Here is a 16,360-nt window from a genome sequence, read left to right as displayed (position 1 = left end):
ATTCTTATGTTGTTTTATTTATATATATATTGTTTTAACTAATCAAATTATGAACTATGAATACGTTTTTATGGTAAACTGCAGAGGATGGCAGGTCCACATAAAACAAATGAGCAAAAACGGAAAGTAAACAAAAAATAAAAGGCAATTTGTCATTTATTTTATGAAAAAAAATTACCCGGTGTACAAGACATTCCAGGTAGGCAATTACATCAAATGTTAGCCTCTACCACTGCCCCAACCCACCGGCCCGTATCGCAATAAACAAGCCTAAATCTACTCACACTGTATTCTTGATTTTGTTGTTTCCATGACTGACATTTACAGTATAACTATAAACAGCTCAAAATCTTTTTTTTTTTTTCTTTTTTAAGAAAAATACAATAAATCAGCATGCATGTCAAAATAAAAAGTAAACTTTTTGCTTTAAATATAAAAGGAACTTTCTTTTCAAATCAGGGCCTAAAATGAAATTACGTTGTATATCTATATATATACTTTATCTATATAGTCATATACTTTTTCTTCTTTTCAGTCCATCTCTAAAAGAAATCATTTGCAGAAATCAGATAGGACTTGATCAATATTTGTATCAGACACTCAAAAATGACTTAGGGAAGCTTTGTAGTCGTGCGCACCCAAACAACAGACAACAAAATCATTAATAACATGATTAACCTTAAAATAATTACGTTCTGACTATGCCTATTAGTGTTTTAATTATTCTGAAAGATACATGTCCCTCAAGAATTTTAGCTTTATCAAAATGATTACAAAAAGTGTTCCTGCAATTAAGTCTTCAAAAGACCTGTCCATAAACCAAAATGCATCAGAAAATTCAACAGATATCAGTTCCCTTTACAACACTTACAAGCTTTTCTCTTAAAATAAAAAAATAAAATAAAATCATTAGAGAGGACATTACAATATCTTACAAACACTTAAGAAAACAATCAATCAAACGCATAGTTATTCTAAGAGATATGGGACAGTAAAGCAATCCACAGAAGGAATGGCTGGGAAACCCCGTAAAGAAAAGCAACTTGTTTGAACCCCATCTGATTGGGACTGCGTACTATTCATGAGATCTGTTGTAGACTTACATTCATCAATCAATTTTGCAAGAGAGTGAGAAGAGGAAGACTGTGATTTAACTACCATTGTCAAAACAATTGAAATTACCATCAAGAAATGCATAATTAGCATTATTATAATATGGCAGTATAGATCAAGATAAAAATGACATTTACTGCTTTCATGTGTCAGCATCCTGGCCTTATCTAAAATGATGTGATGTACAAATGTCAGTCATTGGTGTGACTATTTGGAAATCTGTATATTTATTGCTGACCAAGGCATTTAATAAGACAGGAAATCTGCATGTGATCCAGCTGACTGATTTACATGTTCACGTCATTGTAAAGCATCTGTACAAAACCACCAAATCTACTTGATTCCCATCAAAATATTTTCCTAAACCATACATGTATTAGTTGAAGAGTATAGGATTCTGTTTTAATATTGTTCTACAGTTATAATAACGGGCAACTTAAAAATAGAGCTTGTTATGCCTAATTAAAGCCATCTGTTCCCCAGACTACCTAAGTGTTGTGACATTATTGGGAAAGGCATGATTTTCATAGACACTTCTCAATTTACGAGAACAATAATACAAAGAAGAAATAAATCAATAAATGGCACAGTGTCCAACGGGGAAAATATGAGGCCACAGCAAGAAAAAAAAAAAAAAAACAATAAATACAACAAACTGGTACATAAATCAAATCTGGAGAGAAGAGTGTGAGCTTTCCAATTTTCCGCTCTCTCTGTTGAGATGGGATGGCTTGTGTTTGCAATGGTAACATACAACATTACCAGGATGCCGGGGGAAGAGAATTTGAACTGTAAAGTATGCTTCAAGACTTCCTCTCCTTGCATTTTTTTTTAAGTTTGGACATCCCTTTCAGAGTCAGTGGAAATAAAAAGCAATTTATTAGTTTGCTTTTTAGCTCTAAATTTTCTTCATGACATTTCCAAAAAAAAAAAAAAAAAAAAAAAAAAAAAAAAAAAAGTTCTGACATGATGCATTTTTATTGTCTCTTTTCTTTCTCTTTCTTATAAAAAGTCTCAGAGGGGAAACAACCTTGACTGCATACAATGTTTTTAAAAAATTAAAAAAAGTAAATAAAAAGTGTTCAGTCGGAGTCACTGCTATCTGAAGTGGAACCACTGGAGCTGCTGCTGCCCGAGTCTGAGGAACTGCTGCTTCCGCTGAGCCGAGAGGGGCCTGAGCCTCCTTTCTCTGAGACCAAAGAGAGACGCAGCGGTTACACAATTGAACCAAAGTCATTCGTGACATAAAATGCAACTCGATTAGCAATACATTTATGCGCGCGTGGGTCAAGAAGTTCACTTACGTGGAGGTTTTCTCTGTTTCTTTTGTAAACAGGACTTGACATATCGCTCCAGCTCACGCAAAGTGGAAGGTTTGAGCGTCTCAAAATCTATTTCGATTTCGTCAGGGTTGGAATCCCGCAGCGAAGGCTCTCTGGACTGAATGATGTGGACCACCCTGCCCAACTTCTCTCCAGGCAGCCGGTTGATGTCGAGGCTCAGTTGCCGTTTCTCATCGTACGTCATTGGGAGTGACATCTCCTCGTCAGACTCGTAGCCTGGCCCTCTGCCGCCCTTCTTTGGTTGCCTGTGAAGGTTTCATCCATACAGCAGAAACTGTTTCAGATCAAATCTATAAAACAAATCCAGAATACAGAGGGGAAAAAAAAAAAACCTACCTGTTGCCTGGAACAGTGCTGTTTGCCTTTCTGGCAGGACCCTTTTTCTGCGGTGCTGGTTTCGGTGGCTGTCCTGGCTTGCCTTTCTCTTCTGGCTTGGGTTTGTTGTGCTTGTTCTCTTTCTTTTTCTTGTCTTTTTCTTTCTTCTCCTTTTTTTTCTTTGGTTTACTTACAGGGGCCTGAGAAAGAGCAGCTAACTGTTCGTGGACGGCTTTCAGCTGGGGAGAGCCAAGAAGGGGGTGTTAGCGATCTGCTCCAAGTCATCACTTATTGCACATGACATTTACATTTGATGTCGAACTTAATTCACTTTGGTTTTCCAGTGCCAAAGAAATGTATTCAATTACTACAAAACAACTACAACATCTGGACAACCAAAAGTCATGCATGAATGTTATCTGTAATTCGAAGAACAGAGTGCATGTCAGAATGAAAAGAACATCAAGAAGAGGACATTAGGTTTAAGAAGCACAGAAGAATTCTGACCTTCACAACTAGAAGTAAACTACAAAAAAAATTATGTGCCTAGCAATGCCATTTAATAAATATGGCTCAAAGTACATTTCAACCATTTAAACTTATAATGCTGTTATTGCCAGTTTACAAAAGCAGATATCAGTGTAACTGAACAAAACAAACCAAAACAGTGACAATAGCAGACCTTTACACTCAAATAACAGTAAGCGTTGAAGAACACCACCAGACTAGGGTCTCATGCTATAAAAACAGTCCTTACAAATGCATGTTAAAAAGAAATGTCGATAAACTTAGAGCGGTGCACTATTTTCTGGAACTTGCAAGTGTTTGTCTAAATGCAAAGCAAGCCAACATGAACAAAGAAAGTTCACATACACGCTCCACAAACACTTATCTATTCATTCCCAAAACTTTCAGCACTTCCATCCTAAACATACACAGCTGGATTCCCAACACCACCCAACAAAGTCAGTATTTTTCTGCTGCTTTTAACCCTCTACCGCTGATCTCACAATCCATATCATATGCTTGATCATCTAATACAAATAATAAAAAAGCAACTGTACAGCTATTACACAATGTTCATAGGCAGGGACAGGGAAATGAAAAGTAAAATCACCTGATTATTCTTGGTGCACCCGTTTTTTATCCCCTGTCTGCTACCATTGGGGTGCTCCAAAGAGATACACTGGTAAAGAAAATGGCAAGGGAAGAAAGTATGATATAGAGCTCCAATAAGACAGAAACAAAGCCACAAAAAAAATGCTACTAGATCTACGTTTAGGCATTCTGGGATTTAATGCAAAGCAGTATATTTAGCTGGTTGCGGTAGAGGGCTAAAACACAGCTCTACGTACAAGAACACAGAAAGGTGCTTGCTGTGAAAGATTAGGAGGGGTTATTTTAAGTGGAGGCCCCTCCAGGTCCTTCAGAGCATGAACATTGATTGAAGCAGTCATATGTGGGTATGGTGCGAGAAAAGGATAATCAGAAGGGCTGACACATATCGAGAGGGCTGAGAGAAAAATCTCTGAGCGTGGAGAGGTTAATAGTACTTGGTCCTTGTTTTGAAACCCACCTGTTCCGCACCCACCTGTTCCTGCAGCTCGGCGAGCCGGGTGGCCCTCTCCTCCTCGGAGTCGGAGCTGTCAGAGGTGGAGGAGTCGCCACTGCTCTCACTGCTGACAGTACTCTTACTGACCACACCGGCCCCGCCTACGCCGCCTGCCCCGGGCACCTCCACCGGCTCATCTGGCATTTTCGCAAAACGCATTTCAAACACATCCTGAGAGATGAGAGAGAAAGAGAGAGAGACAATGCTGTTGTCATTGGACAATTCAATTTTAATAAAGAAAACATTGAAACATGAGGCAGGGGGTCACACCTGCAGCTTTCTGGCCATAGCAACCACCTCATGATCAGGTGGGTTGTACTTGTAACAATTTGAGAACATTAATCTGACATCTGCAGCAAAACTCTGTGCATCTTGATACTCTCGACTGTCCATTTTTTTCTGCAAGAAAAAAAAATGGATTCGATAAGGAACCGTGGTTCATCTAGTTGCAACGAAAGTTATGAAAAAAAAGGCATTACAACTTTGTGTGCAAACACAACGCACTTTTACTGTGCTCAAGTCCATGGGGTGTTTGATTATGTCATGGTAGTCGTGTAGCTCAAGAGCCTCAGCGTCGACAGGTTTGTAAAAAGGCCAGGCGTAAGCAGCGTGTTTTTTCGAAAGCATTTCTTTAAGGATGATCTCGCAGTATTTGAGCTGCTCTGAAAGCCTGCCCTTTTTGCTTCCGTGTACACCTAGTTCTCCATCCTCAAAATCCTTTTTAGGGGGTTTTATAGGGCGACCAGTGCTCTCTCGCCTGGATGCCACCTTGCCCTGTTTGCCTTCTGACAGAGGGGTGGGCGACTGGCTCCTGCTGGCGGTGATGGCAGAGGTAGTAGGGGTGGTTGTGTCTGCTTTCCTTTTTACCCCCTTCTTCTAGGAAAAAAAAAAAACAAAATACACAGGGAGACACAAAAAGCCAAAAGTGAGGCAATGTCATTGTATTTATGTGAAATTCTGAGAGGTCCTACAACTAACTTTAATCGTTGGTTGCGACGGAGGCATGCCGGGTATTACGGCGGCAGTGGTTGTGTTCTGTACAGCTGGTACGCTAGGAGTGATGGTGGGCACTGGAGCTGGAGATACCGCCGCTGTCTGTGAACTTGGTGAGGCGGCAGCAGGGAAAACAGAAGTGGGCGAGCCAGAAGAGACTGCACCATCCTGCTGACCTGCATTCATAATAGAAAAATAATGATTTGTTTTCTGCTAATGCATGAATATAGCATATCTTGATCAATTTGTGATGCAAACTATTTATATTTTACCAGGCCCTGCTGGTTTGCGGCCTTTCCCCTTTGGGGCAGGAGGAAGAAGCTCAACCTCCTCCTGAGGCATCAGGGCCACCTTCTGAAGAAAGATCTTCTCTAACGCTTGTGCCATCAACACAATGTCATCTGTTGGCTGAGAAAACCAACAAGGAATAAACATGGATTGCATTTGCCAAAGGTACCTCTCCTGTACGGTGTAATGATGTTGAGTATCAAACCAGATTGTGCCAATCCATACCTTGTTGTAAATATAACAGTTTGTGAACATTGTGTTGAAATCCTGCATACACTCGCTTGCACTCCAGTAATACACATTCTCCAGTCTTTTCTTGATGGTGCCCATGTCCATTGGATTCTTTATGATCGTGTGATAGTCCTAGATACCAAAAAGTATAAGACACACCAAAGCTTCAACATACTAATATAAAACATTAATAAAACAACAGCTCGCATTCTCAAAGGAAAGTTAAATTAACAAAATTGGCAAATTATTCATTTTAATCAAAATGATTGAATGTAAAATAGCTATATTACGTTGAATCACATCCACTCACCGGAAGACCAAGTTTAATGGCATCAACAGGCTGGTAGAAAGGCCACGCAAACTGATGCCTCCACAGTGTCTTGACAACTACATTTTGCATGTACTGGAGCTGGTTAGTCTTGCGGCCAGGTTTCGTAGAGTTGTTCACCTCAGGGGGAGGAGGATTGCTGATCGCAGGAGCTTCTGGGGTTGCTGAAGTGACAGTCGACATTTTTGAGAAAAGGGGGAAAACAGCTTAATGGGGAAGGGATATTTATTATTATCCACGGGCAGACTTATTTTTGATTCTCAATGTGCTTTCTCTTTATGCTTTTCAGTTTCTCTTTCTTTAAGCTCGTCAGTCATCTGAGAGGGACCACATCCCATTGCAGGACCCAACCTTTGACCTAAAAACAAGAAACATGACATAAGTCATAAATGCATTATGCCGTTTAAGCTGAAGACACAACAATACTGCAACTGCATTAAAATCATTCTAAAATTCACAATGAATTGTGAGCGGCTACATCGGTGTATTTTATCTATCGAAGTACATTCAAGTGAAAGTTACCAGAAAAAAAAAAAAAAAAAAAAAAAGCACGGGCCTATCCACAGGTTGTTGATTAGATGGAGACGGATCTGATTGTGAGCTTGTGGCAGAATGTGTGAAAAGGACAAGGTTTAAGCAGAATAAAATGCCTGTAAAATCCACCATAAATCCCATTTTCAATTTACATTTTTTTGTCAGAACTTTTATGAATTGCAAGGCAATTTTTTATATGCTCAATGCCATCAATACAGAATAAAACACCTGAACACAATTATCCTGAATAAATACCAACAATAACAACAATGCGCAAATGCATAACTGGCTGCACATAAGAAAAAACACTTCCACGTTTCTGGCAATATCTGAGCAAACACAGTCTAGCCAATCAGATTTTAAGATGAATCGATTCCATAGCATAAATGTGTAATTTCATCTGAAGAACAACGCATGATATTTTGGGGAGAAAAGTAACATTTGCATGGATACTGGCCTATTTGTAAGGGTATGGTGTATTTTCATGTCAGATCATGCTCTTCAGCTGGGTCTCAATTTGTAAACAATCCTGTGTGTAAAAACAGAGCTACTAAAAAATTAGCTCACAAGTAACAAAAATTCATTCCGAGCTGGAAACACAGGTGGCTTCTGTTATTGACATGTCAAATTACACCTTATTTTCCGATCCTTCCCTGAATGCATTTATTTCAAATTCTGTTGTGATTCAATCTTTTGGTTGTTCCAAGCCTGTATGACTTATTTGTAGAAAACAAAAGTAACATAGGCAGAATGACAGCCTTAGTCACCATTCACTTATTATACAGAGAAAACAAAGATTCAAAAGTAAATGGTGACTCAGACTTTTTTTTCTGAGAAGGAAAAAAAAAAGTCATACGAGTTTAGATCACCTAGATATGAATAAATGATGACGATAGTGTCTAGTCCATATTTAAACTACATTTTCATTTGCTAATGAGAACACAGGCGTTTAGTTTGAAACCGCAGTAGATTTACCGCGTAAACAATCGAGCTTCACCGGACTAGCTCCACGTACTACAAAATAAAATTAGCGGTTTACACTTTTTTTTAAAAGAGAGAAAGAAATAAAAAAGAAACTAAAAAGCTGAAGCATTAAAATCTAGAAGGCTATATCTTACACTGGATCTAACTGCTGCACATATACCACAACTATGAGAGCAATTAATCAAACTGAATTGTTTCCAGCACAGCCTTCTTATTGCTCCAGGCTCCGGTCATAAATATAACCATAAGATAGCATGTTTGTGAAATAAATGTCTTGTGTTGTATTTGTACATGTGGTGGACGGAATTAAAGCGGGCGCGCTGAGCTGAGCAGCTGATTAGCTTTAGCACAGTCAGTCAGTCACTCACGTAAAGATGGCGCGCAGCTGTAGCTGGCTAACCGAGTTAGCATCCACACTGACCGTCTCAACACCTTTCCAAGTCCATAGAATTCGCTCACACCCAAACTTGATATACAGAAATAAAGATTGCGAATAAATAAAGTAGCACACAAGGGCGTGGGGGGCAAACAAGTGAATTTGGCCATGTTATTTCAACGAGGCTTTGTTGTACTGTCGCTTTGTTGAAAACAACTAGCCACTCGCTAACGGCTTCTCGTGAGATTCACTAATTGAACGCGAACTCTATTGAAATATTGACATAAAACCCGTATTACTACGCTAAAATGTGTTGCTTAAATAAAAACGTAGCTCATTACTCACTCAGGGGCTTTAGAAGAAGGGATAGCGTGTGGTGATCCCAGTGGCTCGTCGCTTGTTTGGAGGCTGGGCAGCAGCACAGAGATGAGGTACACGGAGTGTTGTGCGCATGCGCATTGGCGCGCTATGTCCAACGCCAAACCATCTGCTCTTTAGTACTAGTCTAACCTTTTTTATTATTATTATTTTTATTATTATTTTCATTTGAACAATTTGATATTTTTATTTATTTATTTCAATTCAATTCATTCAGTCATTTGAAGTTTTTCGTTTGTTTTCCTAGCACCCTCTTGCGGCGCCCTCGACTCCCAGTTTGAAATCCATATATATCTGGAGGAAAATGCATTGTTTATTTGTTCTTTTTATTAAGTTTTATTTCAGGTTTTTGTAAAAGACACAATTTACATCCTAGACTTTAAATTAGACTCATAGCCAGGCCTGTTATCAGCATGCCAATTTCCTACCAACAAGAACAAATTATATCAGAATTATTTATTCATTTTCTTATACAAGTTTCTGTTTAATGTAATATATAAAATGTTATTATTATAAGAGGTATATATATATATATATATATATATATATATATATATATATATATATATATATATATATATATATATATATATATATATATATATTTTAGCCTCTTTTTGTATAAGGTGTCATGATATAGCTCCATGTTTAGAATAATAATTAATAATTGTTTAGAACAATAATAATAATAAGTTTATGTTTAATGTAATATATAAAATGTTATTATTATAAGAGGTATATATATATATATATATATATATATATATATATATATATATATATATATATATATATATATATATATATATATATATATATAATATTATGTACAAAATACAAAAGAAAACAAGAATCTGGTACATCTGCTTATAAGTAATACAAATATAAAAGACCTTCTAAAAGGCTCATTATAATAACTGATGCTGCCACATGGTGTACGGTACAGTCTGTCTTAGCGTTTGAAAAAATGTCCCTCTTGGTCCGCCGTTGAGATCTGCGCATGCGGAGTAGTTGTTACTGCCACATTACCGCCTGAGCCTGCGGTAGAGAGGCGCTGATCCACCATCGTATTTAGCACGATCACTAACACACTGCATGACCAAAACGGCCTATTGCGCGATTCATGAACAAATCTTTATACACAGCCAGTAGTGGACTCGTCCCAGAAGCTAAGAGCAGCTTCTATTACCCCCTCAGCAGCCGCCGGTGAGTGAGTTTACTCGCTGCTTTTGTTGTCTGAATGTATGGGGAGAGAGTAAGAGAGGCATGTGTGCAGAGAAAAGATCCGTCAATCTTTACTGCATTTAATGTATTGGAGATGAGACGGATGCCTGAAACGATCGCGGTAAACCACGACTTTTGACACAAAGATGTGTAAATTACGTGGACAAATGCGTTGCAGGTGATCTTCCGTTTCTCCGAGGCCCTGCGTCTCTCGAGTAGCCTAGCTGCTAACAGTGATGGTGTTTTTACAGTTCTTCCTGACAGACACGAGCTCTGTAAATGATATCTAGATTTTAGCGTTGGTATTTATCCAAATGTTTTTAGACTTTAGTCAGTTTCCAATTGCCGTCAGTCTTTTCGTGAATGTTGTGCGGGTGAAACAGTTTTATCAGAATAGTATATATATATTTGTTCTTTTATGTGTATACTGTATATTAATATCATATTGTATGCTTCACGTGGCGTATACGAAATATGTGTGTTCTAATGTACAGGTGTGCGTTATCAGTTTACATAACTTATCCATATTCTGAAAGTATTATAAAAATGATTTATTATTATGAATGAATGATCATTTTTTCTTTTCATACCCTTGATGCTTTATATTGTGCGTTGCTTCCTCCAGCATCAGTGACTCCTTTAAGTCTTAATAGCCGTCTTTGAGTCCTGAGTGGTAAAGGAAGGGATCTTAAATTAAAAGAGAGCATGATGGGAAAGCGAAATGCTGCACCTGGATGCTTTTTTTACAGAGGGCAGATTAACAACCCTTAATAAAGCAGAGACTTGTACGCGATCACAACTATAGATAGCAGAACTACATTAGCATGATATTTACATTAAAAAGATGTAGTGACAACTGACAAATACTGCTTAGTTACTAGTTTTACATGTAAGCTTTCTATGTCATCTGAAGGCTAATATCATGCAAATACTCATCAGTGCTTCTCTTTTGGACAGTCGGGTTGACGTTGAACTTGCTTCTGTAAACCCATTCTCTCCAACTTGGTCGCCATGGCAACTGAGGAGAAGAAACCAGACACAGAGGCTACTAAAACACAGCCGGCATCAGCTGCCTCTGCCAGCCAGAGCAAGGTAAAACATTACTGGGAACGCCCGTCTGCGATGCGGTTTGTTTTTTTTGCTTGCTTTTGGGATGATTTTTGTATCGTGCAACGGATATAATTGTGGTATAAATGGTATAGCAGCCTTACTACAGAAATGTACCTAATATGATCTGTGACAATGTTATTTCTCTTTTCACTGTGTCTTTAATGATGTGAGTTCTGCTCTATCTCAGTCAGCACCAGTGAAGCCAAACTATACCCTGAAATTCACATTGGCTGGCCATACAAAAGCAGTCTCTTCTGTCAAGTTCAGTCCGAGTGGGGAGTGGCTCGCGAGCTCATGTAAGTACTTGTACTAGAACAGTAGTTATGTTATAAAACGGGGTTTTCCGAAATGTAAAAAATACCTCTTGAGATTTTAATGGGAAAAACTTTAATTATTTACTCATACGGATGTTGTTTTAAACCTATATTACTTCATTCTTCGATACACAAAGTAAGATTTCTTAAAGAATCCTCACAGGAACATAATCCAGTTACTTTATTTGATTTTTTATTATTATTATTTTTATTTATTTATTTTTTACATCTTTCATCTATCTCTCATTTGCTCTATGTTTGGATGTGAATTAAAAGCTTAAATTTAAATCTGTTCATTGCATAAAGTATTGGTATGTGTTCATAAGACATGGATCAATTACTTGGACTTTCAGTGGAGGGACATAAATATCTCAGGATTCATTAAAAATGTCTTCATTTGTTTTATGAAGATTAACCAAAGTCTCACGGGTAGATTATGACAGAAATGTCATATTTGGGTAAGCTATACGTTTCGGATTCTTTTCTTTTTTTTCTTTCATCTAGCTGCTGATAAGCTGATCAAAATATGGGGTGCGTATGATGGCAAGTTTGAAAAGACGATATCTGGACACAAACTGGTGAGTTCCTGAAAAGAGCCCTAATTTCAGAGCAGCGCTGCTTTTACTTCTTGAGGTGTCTGATGTTGTTCTGGTTTATCCCTCACCTGCAGGGCATCTCGGACGTGGCCTGGTCCTCTGACTCCAACCTCTTGGTCTCAGCTTCCGATGACAAGACACTGAAAATTTGGGATGTGAGCTCTGTAAGTCAACAGCACGAGCCAAAACGTCTGAATATGAAATATAGAGAAAATATTTCAGCACAATTTATGATATTTAGGGCTTTTTCTTATTCCTACTTTTTTGTGTCTCCAGGGGAAGTGTTTAAAGACACTGAAAGGTCACAGCAACTATGTATTCTGCTGTAACTTCAACCCTCAGTCCAACCTCATCGTATCTGGATCTGTAAGTACATTCACAACCATCTGTCGTTCCACCGTTTTGGTAATTCAAAGCAAAGAAGCATGCTAATTATTCTCTCTGTGGCAGTTTGACGAGAGTGTGAGGATTTGGGATGTTAAAACAGGGAAATGTCTCAAGACGCTGCCAGCGCACTCAGACCCTGTCTCTGCGGTGAGTGCTTTTATACTTGACCTATAGGATGATCAAGCAATGATTATTTAAAAAATGTGTACAATGGGTGATGTATTTTAAACTATCTTTTCCTTTCTGCTTTGTTTTAGGTTCATTTCAACAGAGATGGCTCATTGATTGTTTCCAGCAGTTATGATGGACTTTGGTAAATACCCTTTGATTGCGATTTTATTCATTTATTATACATTTTTTTGAGACAAAGGGTGGATAAATATATCAGGGATACGTAACTAATAACCATACATGTATATGTGACTTTTTATACAGCCGTATATGGGACACAGCATCCGGGCAGTGCCTTAAAACACTCATCGGTAAGTTTGACCAGTCATTTACACAAAACTACTTGTTCAGACCTGTTGCAAAAGCAAAAGTGTATATGAAACTTGTCCTTATCATTTATCCGAACAAAAAAAATTGTAATGCAACAAAATGTATGACCTTTTAAATGTCCAAATTTTCATTAGATGATGACAACCCACCTGTGTCGTTTGTGAAGTTCTCCCCCAATGGCAAATATATTCTGGCTGCCACTCTGGATAAGTGAGTCAGAGCCGCCTTATTATTCTTTTATGTTGCTCATTCTTTAAGAAAAGTAGTAATTCAGTCATTTCTATTCATCTATGGCCTTTGAAAAGACACTTGCATTCTCTTTGTGTTTTAGCACTTTGAAGCTTTGGGACTACAGCAAAGGAAAGGTAAGATTTAGTTTTCTGTTTAATTGGAGCATAGTTTTAATTCATAAAAATAATGCTTAATCTGTGTATAACAATGTATCTTTTTTTCTTGTTTAGTGTTTGAAAACGTATACCGGCCATAAAAACGAGAAGTACTGCATATTTGCTAACTTCTCTGTCACTGGTGGAAAGGTATTTTTTGATTTAGTTTTTTTTTTATTTTTGTTATTTTCCTTCTCAAGTGTTCACTGAAATGTCTACATTTTGGTGAAAAAGGGTTTTAAAAGATTTGCTTTCTTTTTAGTGGATCGTCTCCGGCTCAGAGGACAACATGGTCTATATTTGGAACCTACAGACCAAGGAGATCGTACAGAAACTACAGGGGCACACAGGTAGGAACAAGAAGTTGAATTTTTAACTTTGGAAGATTAGTTATCCAAAATGTAAAAAAAAGATTCTGTCATTTAACTACTCACCTTCATGTCGTTCCAAACTTGTACGATCTTCGTTAATCTTCTGAACATCTTGATGAAATCCAAGAGCTCTCTGACCCTCCATAGACAGCACGGTTACTACCATGGTCAAAGCACAGAAATGTAGTTAGGACATTATTAAACAACATGTGATGTCACAGACCATTTGAACACTTTCTGCAAATCGTTCCAGCTGTGCAGTACAAAATGTGACATTTATTTTGTTATAATTTGTCATTTATTTATTTAATAGAACTTTACAATAAGGTGACATTTGTTAACTGTTGTTATTTATTGTCTTAATTACCGTGAACGAATGAGCACTTCATTTATTAAACTCTTTATTCATTTTTACCTATATGTGTAAGCTCACTTCTAATAATTTTGTCCTGTTTGCTTTGTAGATGTGGTGATCTCAACCGCATGTCACCCCACAGAAAACATCATTGCATCAGCAGCACTAGAAAACGACAAAACCATCAAACTTTGGAAGAGCGATTGCTAAGCCTCAAGCTTATTTTACTTTATTAGTTTTTTTATTTTATTTTTTATTTTGTACTATTCATTTTGTGTGGGGGGACTTTTTTTTTGTTTGTTTTTCATTTGAAAGGTCAAGCTAGACCACTCACCCAGAAATCGAGGCTCAGCAAGAGGACTGGCAAAAGAGCACTAGCCTGACACACAGCACCCTCTCCTAACACCTTTCTCAGCTCACGTGAACTAAAGCGGTCACTTTTTTTTCTCTCTCTACCCTGCCGCCGGCTCTCGTACATCAGTTTAAGCATCCAGCGAAACGTTTAACCAGTCTGTAAATTTAGGCAGCTTTGTTTGAACTCCACAGACCTATTAGGACAAAGAGAGTGTTCCTGTCTTTTTGTTTTCTTGTTGTTTTTTCTGTAAGTTTTGTAGAATAACATCTATCCGCTATCAGTGGTTTGCACACTTCCTGATGCCAGCAGAATGCCTTGGGCACATTTTAAGTGGCCATTTTAACAAATGTTTGGAGTATTAAAATTTCTCTGCCTGTATTTGTGGCATTTATACGAGCAGTTTGCAGCTTCACTCCATTATTTGGCCGAAAAGAGGTTTCATAAAACGTCTCAGTTGTGAATGCCTCGAACACTTACCTTGACTTACTAACGTAAAATCAAACCTCTGTGTATGAAACGTGTTGTCTGGCAAAAGGGTGTTTCGAACATCCGCTGTTTTGTTTATTTCTGTACAGCACAAAAATGCAACTTATATCAGCGATTAAAAGCAATTCATTGTGTTATAGTTGCTAAGCTAGTTGTCAGACATTGCTTATGGTTTTCAGTGGCTTTCAGTGGCTCAATGTCGTCTAGGCAGCGCTAACAAACTCTCTCTTTTGTTATGTAAGCCTATAGCCGTCGCAGACATGATGTATGCCAAAACTTCTCTTTATTCCTGCAGCTGTAACTACCTGTTCATATCAGTCTTGGTGCTTATGAAAAATAAAACTGTACAATATATCTGGATGGAACAGCAGTTTGGTCCGAGCTTTCGGAGAAAGTATCACTTAAAAGAAAAGGTTTCTAGTAGACCTGATTACACAAGCAGCAAATGTTGACTCTAAAATACAAAAAAAAGATTTTTACCAGCTACAATCTGGTAAAACGCGTTCAGTTTCGAATTATGCGGTTTTAATTACAGAACTTATGCAAGGAGGAGTGTTGCTGTGAATATGCCATTACCTTATATCTTGTGACCAAAAGCAGTCTGGATGTATTTAGGGCCTTGAGATGTTTCTGTATCTGACACTTTGTACATACTTGCAGCTTCTCTGTTCTTTGATACGTTTACCTCTGTTCTGTGGTCTTATTAACTATGTGTCAAGTAGGTGATAGTACTTTAAGAGTGTTTTATTTTTCCTGCTCAACGTGGATGATGGTTTGGCATCAACCCATCCTCTGCCTCTGGACTCTCTCTCTGTTCCTTTGTTCTTGACCGGATTTCAAGTGCACTGCAGTGATGACAAGGGCCGCATGAGGAACTCTTATCTGTATTGCATTTAGTCACTTTGGACATGACCTGTGACTCAATAAAGATTTTTTTTACCTGTACACAGCACAGTTTAATCAATGAACTTATTAAATCGATATAGTTCTGAAAAACAATGTTGTTTTGACGCATTGGTATATAGGTTTATAGAAAAGATAATTTATTTTTTATCAAACGTACATTGTTCCACAGGAAAATAAGGACTTTTGAAATAAGGTGGAAATCATTATTTGTTTCCTTTCAAAGTGTAATTAGTCGAGCCATGGCTGCTCACAATTTAAAGTAATTAACAATTTAGTAGTTTGCAGACGTACACACTTTTCATTGAGTACTGCCGGTTTTAATTTAAGCTGTTGTTGCAGCTCGCTGTTCTAGATTAATATTTTATTTATTAATGACATTAATTAGGAGTCATTAATAAGGCATGCAACTGAAATCTTTCATTTGCGCTAAATCACGATCGGAGAAATGATCGCGAGATCAAATTTAGGATGGTTTCTGCACAACATTTTATAAATAAGGCCCCAGGTTTGCTGCTTATTGTTTAACTATAAGCTCGGATGGTTTGTGCTATTTTGCCTTACTGGGACTGATTTGGAGGATCTGGACATTTAACGAAAAACTCAAGCAGTGCTTACTTTTCAGAGAAAAAAATAATAATAACTACCTGATGTTGTCATTGAGGAATTCGCACAAACTCTTGCAAAGACGTGAATACTCCAGAATGAGAATGTAATCTTTTTCAAAACCATTCTTGCATATACATTGTGTATGGATTTAGCAGAGGCTGTTTCATCACAGGATTTATAGCCACTTCTTCAAACACTGGGTCAAAACATCTAAGGTAGAAAAAAAACCCATGTTGTTATCATGACATGCATAATTGTCACAAAATTT

The 16,360-nt window shown here is 37.7% G+C and overlaps 2 protein-coding genes across 4 annotated transcripts; one reads left to right on the top strand and one right to left on the bottom strand.

The window, feature by feature from the left end:
- Positions 1–138: 138 nt before the first annotated feature.
- brd3a (bromodomain containing 3a) lies at positions 139–8,568 on the bottom strand. 3 transcript variants are annotated; one of them, XM_043221140.1, is made up of 13 exons: positions 8,463–8,568; positions 8,110–8,207; positions 6,206–6,581; positions 5,890–6,027; positions 5,649–5,784; positions 5,362–5,552; positions 4,888–5,259; positions 4,654–4,782; positions 4,348–4,554; positions 3,889–3,957; positions 2,793–3,010; positions 2,418–2,701; positions 139–2,302 (listed from the first exon to the last, which is right to left on the bottom strand). In XM_043221140.1, the coding sequence occupies exons 3-13, from the start codon at positions 6,404–6,406 to the stop codon at positions 2,196–2,198; spliced, it is 2,052 nt and encodes a 683-aa protein (XP_043077075.1). In that variant the 5' UTR covers positions 6,407–6,581; positions 8,110–8,207; positions 8,463–8,568; the 3' UTR covers positions 139–2,195. The 3 variants fall into 3 exon arrangements, with proteins under 3 accessions (XP_043077075.1, XP_043077076.1, XP_043077077.1); XM_043221141.1 differs by lacking the exon at positions 3,889–3,957; XM_043221142.1 differs by lacking the exon at positions 3,889–3,957 and having other exon boundaries at positions 4,363–4,554.
- A 938-nt stretch (positions 8,569–9,506) lies between these two features.
- Positions 9,507–15,525, top strand: wdr5 (WD repeat domain 5). Its single transcript, XM_043221143.1, has 14 exons — positions 9,507–9,701; positions 10,677–10,811; positions 11,017–11,125; positions 11,648–11,721; positions 11,814–11,903; positions 12,016–12,105; positions 12,190–12,273; positions 12,384–12,439; positions 12,562–12,608; positions 12,762–12,837; positions 12,959–12,992; positions 13,089–13,163; positions 13,276–13,363; positions 13,849–15,525. The coding sequence occupies exons 2-14, from the start codon at positions 10,731–10,733 to the stop codon at positions 13,947–13,949; spliced, it is 1,005 nt and encodes a 334-aa protein (XP_043077078.1). The 5' UTR covers positions 9,507–9,701; positions 10,677–10,730; the 3' UTR covers positions 13,950–15,525.
- The last annotated feature ends 835 nt before the right edge of the window (positions 15,526–16,360 follow it).

This window comes from Puntigrus tetrazona, chromosome 21, assembly GCF_018831695.1.
Source record: "Puntigrus tetrazona isolate hp1 chromosome 21, ASM1883169v1, whole genome shotgun sequence".
Classification (NCBI taxonomy): domain Eukaryota; kingdom Metazoa; phylum Chordata; class Actinopteri; order Cypriniformes; family Cyprinidae; genus Puntigrus; species Puntigrus tetrazona.
Note: the sequence above shows the minus strand (reverse complement) of the source record. Positions and strands in the feature narration are given on the sequence as shown.